This window comes from Strix uralensis, chromosome 3 (assembly GCF_047716275.1).
Source record: "Strix uralensis isolate ZFMK-TIS-50842 chromosome 3, bStrUra1, whole genome shotgun sequence".
In the NCBI taxonomy this organism is placed as follows: Eukaryota; Metazoa; Chordata; class Aves; order Strigiformes; family Strigidae; genus Strix; species Strix uralensis.
In genome coordinates, this window is record NC_133974.1 from 17,739,330 (window position 1) to 17,751,360 (window position 12,031).

The 12,031-nt window shown below is 36.5% G+C and overlaps 1 protein-coding gene across 1 annotated transcript in view; it reads left to right on the forward strand.

Moving 5' to 3' along the window:
• Positions 1-12,031, forward strand: part of MBOAT2 (membrane bound glycerophospholipid O-acyltransferase 2) — a 96,532-nt gene that overhangs the window by 54,802 nt on the left and 29,699 nt on the right. The window contains exons 4-5 of the mRNA XM_074861602.1: positions 3,155-3,250; positions 6,931-6,986. Of these exons, the coding sequence (XP_074717703.1) occupies positions 3,155-3,250; positions 6,931-6,986 (152 nt within the window). The remainder of the gene's footprint in view (positions 1-3,154; positions 3,251-6,930; positions 6,987-12,031) is intronic.

Consider the following 12,031-nt stretch of genomic DNA (forward strand, 5'->3'; position numbering starts at 1 on the left):
GATCATTAACAAAGATGTTAAAGAGGATCGGACTCAATATTGACCCCTGGGGTACAGCTAGTTACTGGTCTCCAACTCAACTTTGTGCTACTGACCATCACCTTCTGGGCCTGGCCATTCAGCTTGTTTTCAATCCATTTGACTGGCTGCTCATTGAGCCCATACGTCATTAGCTTGTCTATGAGGATGTCAGGCGTCAAAAGCTTTTCTGAAGTCCAGGTAGACAATATCCACTGCTCTCTCCTCATCTACCAGGCCAGTCATTTCATTGCAGAAAGTTAACTTGCTGTAGAAGTTGAAAGACATTTAAGCCACAGGAACCTGCAAGCGAAGCAGTCACCTTTAAACTGGCCTACGCTTTTCACTGTTCTATAATTGGAAAGCATTGCTGCCTCGGTCTGTGTTCTGAAGTGCAGGACACTACAATGTGGTTTAAACTACTTGCATTAGCTACAAGTATAATCTTTCACCTTTCATGGAACACCTGTGGTTAGATTTGTAGGAGTAGAGAGTGCTTTGTGTGTGTGACTGAAATGTACTGCTGATGTCCTGTCAACTTTAAAAAAAGGTAAGTTTGCCGAAGAATTGACCTTGCATCTCCCCAGTTTGGTATTCAGACTCACATAATCTCTTTATTTCTCAGTTTCCTCATATATGTAGAACTGGGGCAACACTGAGTTTCACTAAAACTCGTTTTAAAGAGGAATGCAATTTTTATGAAACTCTTGAATGCATGGCAAATAACTGAGGAGGTGCTCATGGGGAAATCCCAAACTTCTTGAGTGCAACATGTGGAAGGTATGCAATAAGTAACATCACTGGATGTGTCTTAAACTTGAATGCAAAGCCTTTAGAAGATATCAAGAATAATGACCTGTTTCTTCAGTGGGGCAGGAATTTGCAATGTATGTTCGCATAATGCTGCAGAACTGTATCATAATGACTATATAGAAAAGAACCTAAAGTTTCCTGACTTCTCAGTGCTTTTCTTTTAGGATATTTATTAGTTTTTCTTCCGTTGTACTTATCAGCATAGCTTTTCTGCTTGCAAAAGGAAGTCTTCATAATGTCTTGTTTAAAAACAGTGTAAATGTTTTATGACATAAACTATATGAGGTAGAAACTGGTATCTATTTTCTTCCACCTGAGGGTTTGTACCTAATCCACTAATGTATTAAGTGTGTTTCTTGTCCTAACAAAGTACGTACTGCTGCTAGGGATGGCATTTTAAGATATGAAAGCTGAAGTTACCATTACTTTTGTAATTGTGTTTATATCTATTGCAATGTACTGTGAGTAGACTGTTAATAAGTACATGATCTTGCCAGTGGGGATAAAATGAGATTTGCTTAAAGAAAACTGCAATATTTTATTTTTTCTTGGCTTCTTAGTATGGTATCTTTGGGTGGGTATGTAGGTATCTACACATAACAAGTTAATTTTAATCTGGGATTGTTCAGTATGTAAATCGAGAGGCTGATAAAGCTGAAAATCTTACTGAATTTTTTAGTGAATGGAAACACTGAGACTGATTTCTGTGTGGGCAAGCCAAACCCACATATCCCTCATTTGTGTGAAACCTGGGTGATTTGGGGGAGGGGGGTGCGGTAGTAGTTTTTCTGAAAATATCTCAAGAAAATTTTAATTCCAAACTTTTTTAAGAGTTCTACATTATATCATATTCCTGATACCTGCAGTCCACTACATACTGCTTATTATGTTAAATTGTTTTTCTTGCTGAAGTAATTTGGTATAATTGAGCCAATTATTGTGTAATTTTTTAGATTCTTATTATAAACACTTTTGTACCGATTAGCCACCCAATATAATAGTGTTACTGGATTATTAATATTCATGAAAACAGAAAATAAACTATTGCTAACACAGGCACTCTAAACATTTTTTTTAAACTACAAGTGTGGTTTAATCTAGCTACTGATACATAAAGTAATCTGTAATTTGAAAGTTGGATGTTTTAAAATATTAAATGGTTTATATTTAGTACAATTCTTAATTAAAGGTTAAACTGCAAGTGTTCTGTGTGGCAACTTTCAGATTGAAGAATCATTTCTAAAATTTTAGAATTTATTAACACTTTTTTTGCAAAGAATCTTATTTGGAGAAGAAAGGAAAAGCATGTTTCAATGTCTTCCTGTATTATCCCTCACTAGTTCACCTAAATCCAGTCCTAGTCATGATTTTTCGTTTGGTGTATGAATATTTTGATTCCAACTGGACTTTGAATGTATAATATGCTCTGCTCTAGGGGTTGTACATTAGTCTTGTGAACGTGAAACAAGTGCTTGATTTCACTACCATGAATGCTTCCTAAGTTATGTGAAAAAGTTCAAGACTCAAGTTCATACGTAAGGTCCTAAAGGCTCTGCTGGCATTCACCATAGTTAGTGACTGCAAAGATTATCTGGCAGATTTTGAGGTGTATTGCAAATCAGTTCTCACTAGTGTAGTGTTGTATGTCTTAAAAAGGGGGGATGGGGGGAGAATCTCAACCCTGACCTGAACAAATGATATGTAAAATTAAATTTATCATACTTGTATAAGGTGGTTCTTATCTATGTTTTTCTTACGTTTGCCGAGGATCAGGTTTAACAGGAGGCATAAAGGCATCCTATTCCTTTTTCACTCAAATATGTTTTAATATGTGTATTTGAAAATTAATTGCCTTTTCTAGTTCCTTTGAAAACAGCAGCAGTAGGATTTGTCGTGCTGAATTTTGAATGTATAGAAATACATTCAATGGAAACAACGTTCATATAACTTGCCAGATTTCTATACTCATAGACAAAAATTAACTTTGAACTAAAAACCCCCAAACTTAACAGATTCATTCAGATTCTCTTTATAGGACTTCCAGTTTTACAGTGGCACTTGAAATGATAAATCCTATGCCTGCTTTATCTGAATGAATATTTTGGCTAATGACAACAGAATTTGTAAGTTAGTGCTGCACGCTTTAAAAAAAAAAATCTTATGTGCTTGCATAGAATAAATATTACAAAAAAAACCCAGTCAGAATGAAGGTGTACTTACACTAAAAATAACTGGAGATTAAACTCTACTTAAAAGGTAGTTTATTCAATGGTAACATGTTTATGGCTTTTAATTGAAAAGATTTTTTTTTTTCTCCTTCCAGGTATTGTTTTGTTTTTGCTTTGGGATACCTCACTGTGTGCCAAATTACTAGAGTCTATATCTTTGATTATGGACAGTATTCTGCTGATTTTTCTGGGTAAGAGAAAAATAATCTTTCCATTTTGTCTTCCTAAGTGGTACTGTATCTGTTACTGTGGGTGGTTTTTTTTTTTTCCAAGTTAAGTGTGTCAACCTTTTAAACTTTGGGAGAAAGCTGGGCATGTGCATGTGTATTGGCACACATACAGATATATAAGTACCTATGTTTTAATCATGCAAACTGAGAATTTTGGGAACAGTTGTGTCTGTTAAAACCATGAATGTGTTATCTGCTGCCTCCTGTTCTGTCTGAAGGGCACAAAGCATTTGATGGCTGTAGGGTTGTTTTTGCTTTTTCCCCTAAAATATCTGTTACCACTCGTGACAGTATGATGAAACTTGAATTGTATCTGATGTATTTGCATGCCTGGCACAGTCTGATACCACTTTGTGAGGAAAATCTGAATGTTTTGTGGAATTTAACTTTTAGCTTCTTTCTTATTTGCTTTTATGTTAGACGTTCCAGAAGGAGAAGGCTAAAGAGAGAGGCACCTGTATGGTGGAGTAGTCACACAGTCCTTAAAAATAGAAAGTTTGGTCTATATGTGTTCTCGCTTTATCTAATGAACTTAAACCTATATTTCTTGAGCTGTATAGGAGCAAAATGGAATTAAATAGGCAAAGTAAGAATAAACCATATTGGTGATTCTTCTTTGTACTGCAGACACAGAAGTGAAGCACAACATTTCCTATAAATTAGTTTCCTGATGTGATGGTGCTTTTGTTTGATTTAGAGGAGAGTATGTATTTTGGAAAAGAGATGGGGAGTGTGTGTTAGTCTGCTTTAAAAAAAGCATTAAATACTTCTCAGTAATACTATGAATAACAGTGGTCTTTGTAGCTTAGTATTACCTGTGTGTGTAGTACATTTGTGCTTGTTGGTCTTGTTGTTTTTCAGTTTTCATTTGTAAGAGGCACATAGTCCAGAAACTTAACTTGTAGGCTGAAGCCAAAAGCTTTTATGGTCAAGTTCATCTTCTCTGTCATTTTTAGCTGGGTCTTACCTTATGAAACATCTTTATACATTTATACCTACATCCAAGTGTCTGCCTTCAAGCCAGATGTCAAGTTCCAATTATAGTCAATGGATATCTGACCAGTGTAGACAATAGAGCCTGCGGGGGCATTTTGGTTGACCCACTGCTAAGCATATACCTTTGTGTCAACTGGGTCACTTGCCAGATGCCCCTGAGTATTGAATAGACTTCCACTGGCTATAATGAGAGCTTGCAATATAGCCGTATGCATAAAGACACTTTAAAACTAGATTTACTGATGTTGAATTAAATTTCACCATTACAAGTGGAACTGTAATCCAAATGCTGTCCCTTCCAGTTCACTGTAGGGCCAAAGTGTACAACCTTGGCAGTGATCAAAGCTCTAAGCTGACTCTGGAAACAGTATGATTGCACTTCTCAGTAGAGCTTGAGCACACTATTGCTCAAATGTGACTGCACTGCTTTCAGATAGCAGCTGTCTTTGTGGCTCTGATTTGGTGTTAGCCTAGAGATTTCTCCTAGGTCTAAACACGTCTGAAGATTTACAAGATCTGTGCTCTGGATAGAGCTGTTCTGAAGCACAGATCCAACTTTCTGATTGTTTGAGCTGCCTGGTTTAAACCATCCTTTCATGCACCAGTTTGGGAGCTTGATGTATGCTCATCACATTAAATCTCTGGCATATACTGCATCTGCTCCTTGAGGCCTGAGACAGAGGTTACTTCCAAGTAAGGAGGACAAAGAAAATGAATCGAAGGGGGCTATTTTCTGTCAGATTTCTCTAGTTCCAGTGGAAGAGAGTAAGGTCAAGAAAATAATAAAAGTTACCTAACCAGCTGTTGAACCCCAGCACCAGCAAGCTCTTCCAAAGATGTTGGCATGGATTCACATAGTGATTAACCTCAAAAGAGCTTTGAATGTCTGTTTACCTAGATATTTATCCTAGCATGCCATGCCCATCTGAAGTGTCCAAGCCCAGAGAATCTGCAAAAGAGTTGAAGGAAGGTATCAATGCACTGACAGTGGAGAAAGCTGAGGAGACCTCACGCTGGAGGTGCAATTGCTTGTGCAGAGCTGTGTGGTCCTGGCTTCAGTACTAACACATCCCAGCTGCCACTATCTCCTTTGCCTTTCTGCCAGCACCTAAAAGGGACCATTAAAATCCTGGTTCACAGCCTCACTGTTCCTCTTTTAGTGTTTAGATTGTTGCTCCTCAGCCAAATCTGTGAAGGTATGGAATAGCCACTTGAGAAGGAAAAAAATACTGGGGTCTGCTATGATAACAATGACAGACGTATTAGCTAGAATTAATGTCAGCTCTGACCGAGCTCCTCCTGGGCTCCATCCTTCCACCAAGCAGGATCCATGCTGTCACATGTCCACTTACAAAAGGAAAACCCATTATGTTCAGAATCACTTGGGGATTTCTGCCAGCACCAGGCAGGTCTACAGCTTAATTGCTAGAAAGAGGTATAAGAGATTTCCCAGACTGTCTGTTCTTGTTTAGTTTTCTTCCTTGCTGACCCTTGCTTGTCACTCTAGTCTTGATATCAGGATTTTGGGGCACTGATAATATAGTAGAAAAATTTTTTCCCTGATGGCATTTTGAGGACTAGAAATATTGTGTGCTTTGAAATAACCATAACCTAAAAAAATATGAATTTGTCAGACGGAGCCATTTGGCAAAATGCTGTTATAGCCCTGTCAATGAGGGAGGACTTGACAGCTCTTGGATTTGTTTTTCTGTGCCAACTTCAATATGTTAAAAAGGCCAAGTGCAGTCAAAAGACTTGAACAAAACTATGTGTCCATCCTATAGTATGATTATTTTGTTGTGGGTTTTTTTTGTCTCTAGCTCAGATACTAGTAAGTAAATACACTCTCTAATGTATTTTTGAGATTGGATTTCAAAGTTAAATTTCTAAATTCTGGTAGCCTACGTTATGCTTTCCCCCATCCCCTCCCTCCCCCCAGTTAGTGGGTTAACAATGCTGGGATTTACATCAGTCAAAAATTCTTAGATACTACAAAGACGGTATAATTTCTCAGTATGAAGCTGACTTGCTTAGCCAGGGAAGAATATCTCTTGGACAGTTTAAGATCCGCTCAAGTGTACCAAATTCAAAACAAACTAAACTCTGTTGGAGCCTGCATAATTATGCTGGGTTTTTGTTTTGCCAGATATGTTTACTTGAAGCAAAGAATAATTCTAGATGGAAAAATTCAGTATAGGACCAGCTGTTAGTAGAAACAGTGGAAGTGGTCTGCATATCTAAATTTATAGTACTGTTCAACTTCGGTATATTTTTATTGTCCTTTGCTTACAGTAATTTACAGTGTATATAATCACTCTTACTACCCCTTTTTCTTTACTCTTCCCACTGTAAAAATATAAACTATGTTAGTAGAAAATTAATGTGAAACACTTTGGCTGTGTTTGTGGAACCTAATGCAGCGATCAGAGGCATGGTTATCAAATACTATATCTAAGGATTAAATACTTTTCATTGCTCTGTAATGGTTTAAGCTCCAAAAACTAATCACTTTGTCCTTGCATTGAAAATATTCCAGTTGAGCGTAATTAACCTGGACTATTAGTATAAACTTTCCCTGATATTTACATGTGAAAGAACACCCTGAACATTTTTCTAAATTATTCTTTCTTCCTTTTTTGTAACAGTCCAATGATGATAATTACTCAGAAGATCACTAGTTTGGCATTTGAGATTCATGATGGTAAGATTTCTTTAAACTGTGTTTAATTTTCCACATGAAATAAATTTAAGGAAATTTAGTCATGAGTCAATGACTTTAGTCCAGTTTGTGTTTTAGAACAAAATATATTTTTGTGTCTTAGTTGATGCTTTTGATGCTTATAATGGAAGTACCAAGAAACATTGCTCAGACACTACAAAAGCTCTGAAAATGCTTACATTGTGCAGAAGATACTACTTATCAGAAGTCTAATGACACTTCTGGGGCCAGTGACCAAAGGCCACTGACATTTTTTCTGGGCTGGGGTATTTATCCTGAGAGTTAGCTAAATAATTTCCAAATTCAGAGATCACTGTTGCTGACAGATTTGTAGAAAAAGTACATGTAATTTCAGTTGCTGAGCACCTCTTGTTTTAAAATGCTGTTAATCTCCCCCTAATTTGTGCCATGTATACTGATTTTTGTAAAAAGTTTGTGTATGTTTGATTTTATTATCATAATTCCACTCACTGCTAACATATCAGTGTGAACAGGGAGATTACCTAATTATGTTTCTGTCTTTTCTCCTGTCAGGTTTATCCATCAGATAAGTGGGCCCTAGTTGTGACAAAAGTGAATGCTAATGTTGGCATTTGTGGGTAGGGTATCTAGATTTTTAGTGACCTTTGAATTTAAAGGAGTAATTTTCATCTTGAAGTTTGAAAATATCATCCAATAAACCTAGCCAATTAGCTTGAATCACTTGGAGCTACAGCTGTCACTTGAAGATTTGGGAGTGTAGCCTCAGACATCTGCATCAAGCCACCTGTTTTCCTAAAATTTCTTTGGTAACATTATGTATGGAGTTTAATATGTTTTTGTTTCATGCATCCTAGCTTTAGTGCTGTTGCTGTTTTGTTTTTTTCTGTTCTTGTTAAATTACACTGTCTAGTGAAGCCTGTAGGCAACAACATTAATGAGTGTGAAAAGTCGGGAAAACACCTTTTTGTAAGAATTCTTGTATGAATGAAAATAATGCTGGGCATATCTAGTTGGTCAGAGAAGTTGATGTCTAACTTCCAGAGAAAATATATTCAGAAGTATTAAGTCTTGCACAAGCTATAATCAGAGTACACAAGTTAGAGGAAACAGCTTATTATAAGGAAGTAATAATTCTAGTATCAAAGATAAATGCTTCCTCTTACTGTTATTTTGCTAGGGGAAAGGTTTATTCTTGATTTACTAATATCATGCACAAATAGTGGAGTCGTGGCAATGGGACAAGCATGTGAGTGTTCCTGGTAATCTTGAAACAAAGCCACCTCTATTCTTAACTTTCATCACAAACTAAACTAGATTTTATTTTCCTACTTAAAATCTGATAATTTGTATTTTCCTCATAAGCCAAATTTATTTTTTTCTCTGAATTTTTGGTAGATATCATTGAATTCTGCATATCAATCTTGAAATTTTGTTCCTTGTTGATCTTATAATCAGGGATCCTCTAGAGTCTTTGTCAGCCCATGAGGAGTAGCTGATAATATATTTCTCCCTGGTTGCACTTGCAGTTTAGCTGAGTCCTTGACCTGAGCTGGATGATCACTGTTGCTGGGAGCACAGTGTGAACATGACTTTCAAAAGTTGATGTGACCAACGTGAATTCAGGAGCAACTGCTAGCCTGGCATCAGGAGATGCTAAGAAAAGATGTACAGGGGAAACTGAGATCGTGTTAAAGCAATGATTTTTAACCACAGACAACTGAAAAGGGGTTCATCACAAGAAACTGATGAAAAAAACCCTGCTGTCAATGGGTTTTTTACACTGTATAAAGGTCCATGCTTCCATTGGAAAATACTTTGAGATAACTGATGGGGGAGGAAATAATGTTGAAAATCATTCTGTTAAGTTATTAATGGAACTCTGAGTCTCTAGTCACATCAGCTTGGCTATATTAATCACCAATTATTTTATTTTTGCCCCCTTGTTTTCTACCAGTACATCCAAGGAGAGGTAATGAAAATAAACAGCTGAAAGAAAGGTGTTGGTGGGTTGGAAGACCTTGGTAAGCTTCAAGACTAGCTGTAGTTAGGTTGGGTTTGTGGAAAAGGCAAGTCTTCCGGACTTGATCTTTTCCTGGCAGCCTGTTCATTGTGTTCAGCTGGTTTCAGTGTTACATTTGAAGGTCCTGGCGAGAACTGAATGTAATCATGGAGGCTGCTCACTCATGCTGCATATTAAAGAGTCTGTCTAGCTAAGTGGATATGCTTGATTCCAAGTTAAACACTAGTATGGAATCCCATATAATAAATAACAGCTACCCCTATAACTGTTACAACCGTGTGCACTTCCTGTGGGCTTGTTTTAAGCAGGAAAATTCTATGCAAGTTGCATAAGATTAATTTAAGCTTGCTGTATAATACTGACTTTTCAGAAGGTTGCAAGGATCACAAATTTACACCTGAGTAAATCTGGAGTATGCCTTTGGTGTAGTCTGACTGACATTTTTAACTGAAGCCCGTGATAGTTCTTGCCTTCTTAAGTTTCTTATTACTCAGATGAGCACTGCCAAAAACTAGTAGTCAGTATGTTAAGATCTACTTTGTATTTCTTGCTGATTATCTTTGGCATCGCACATGTATATTCTAAAGGCAAAAATGTTTTTACATGATTTGGAGACAGCTTGTGTCCATATTCATTCTTTATGGCAAGATTTAGATTTGTTTATGCAATGCTTTAGGCTAATGACCATTTAAGGGAGAAAATGAATTTTTTTGTACTTCAGATCTTACATTCTAGAGCATCTTTTTTTCATCAAATTTAAAAGTAGCGTATTTTGGAGAAGGAAAGGTGCATTGCAATTATTCTAGAAGCAGGGGGCTTGTCTAAAGTTGCAGTTTAGAAGGACTATAAAATGGAGGTTTGTACTTGCACAAGAAACTTCTATCTAAGAGATGATGGCAAGTAGAGAAGGTTTTGCAGTTATAAGGAACTAAAAGCTAAGCAAGGGAGAGGAAGAGAGATACTGTCACTGCTTAAGTCTGTATCTTGCAATAAGTTCTTACGGCGTTTTCCCTTTTTTGCTTATAACCCACTCATGCCCACAGAGCCTCACACATTTTTACCGTGGTTCTGTATGAGATCAGGGATCTTTCCAGTAAAGACTCGAATCCAAATCTAACCTCGCTAATCTGTATGCGCTTCAGCAGCCTGTTTTTAATTCTGGTGCTTAATGAATCTTAAACAAAGAGACTCTTCAAATGTTTATATTCATAACCCATTGAAGTGCTGGAGCTCACAATGTATTTATTTTTAAATCTCCAAGAGATTCAGCCAGCAAAACTAGGGAATGTTACACTTGATATTTGATATTTAAAAGGAAAAAAAATTCTCACAGATTCTTCCAACCTTGTTCTTATTTCTTTTCTCAAATTTAAACTAAATAATACATAAAACTTTAAAGAAAAAAAAGTGTTTTTTTTAAATGTAATGCCCATCTACTAAACATGAAACCTAATTCCAAATTATTTCTTCCATATTACTATGTTGCACTTGTCCATAAAAATGTCTGGCTAGATACAGGTAAGAAACCAGAACCATAACACTCTTCTGTTGTGTTAGCTGCTGCTTGGTTCCCAGGGGCTTATCTCACATGCTTTCCGACCACAGAAAGATAAGCTCTTTGTTCCTGTGTGTACCCTTTTCCCATCCCTGATGCCTTGGGTTTCAGCTCTGTAGTTGCTAATTTTTAAATGAGCTTTTCCTGGAATGCTACTTGCTTTTTTCCCTAATTATTATTTCCTCCAATGTACCTGGTGCTCTCCATTTTTAAAATCAATAGAGTAGACATTGATGCTGATCTGGTAAGGCGCTGCATTTACTGTGAGAACTAAAAGAAGATAAAGAGCACAGTGAATATGCAACTCAAAAGATTATTTTTTTTTCTTTTACCTCTGCCTTTTAGTTTGAATGATATATTGGCAAAATATAGTTAAAAGCTAATCTTACACCAGGATTTTAGGTCTCATTTACTTTGCTCCAACAGCAGGCTATTAGGACAATGGCTGGACTTTTTAATGCTCTTTTCTCTCATATTGCTGTTGTACTAGTGCAAAGTTGTAAGATTTCCAAATAGTCTATTAAAGCTTATTTCCCCCTGCAAAATAATGAAAGTATAGTCTCTGTCCAGTATGGCCCCTCAGAGGAATGGTATTTCAGTGGATAGATGAAACACATAGAGAGTGGGAAGGAGATGAGGAAGAAGAAACAAAAGTGATGTTGGAGAAACTTATGCACAAATGCTGTATTAGTTGCCATGGTCTTATATATTGCTACCTGCCTCATCAGGTTGTGGTATTACAGCATATACTTGGGAGATTTTTCAGACAATGCATTTTTTTACCTTTTAAATTAGAAAGTGAATTTGTTTTACAGCTAATGAGCAGTCTCATCCAAACTGCAGTACCTGCTATTATATTAGTAGCAATGGTTTTGTTAGCTGTTCTCAAACAATGTAATAGTGTCAGAAGTACTGAAGAATGTTTCTTGATTTAGTTGATATAAACATTTCTTAATTTTCATTTAACTAGATTCTTTGCCTTTTACTTTTCTCAAAGGTGAATAATTCCCATATTCAGCGGAAGGATGCTGCATCTTTCTAAAAGTTTGCAGACAACTTTAGTATTTGTCTGCCTTGGCTGAAAGGGTGGAAATGTGGATGTACTGAAGCATTGAACAGCTTATATATTTCTGTACATTAGATGTGATATTTCAAATTTATTTTAAACGAATACCTACAAAACCAGAACAGGATTGCCAGGCTGAATTGCCCATTGTCACAAGTCACCCTGTGGTAAAAGGGAACATACTGTGTTTTGGCCAACTTTTGTGATTAAGTGGGGTTTTTTGTTCTAGTGAGAGGCAGTCCGTTAAGAATGTTGAGTTTATGAAAATAAAGGTCTCGTAAACCATCAGTGTGCTTTTCTGATTTCAGATAGGTTTATTATTATTATTATGTCTCTTTAAAAGTGTATTTGGATTGTTGCTGTTGTGAAAGTATAAGCAAGAGAAAATTGAACAACCCTTGAGA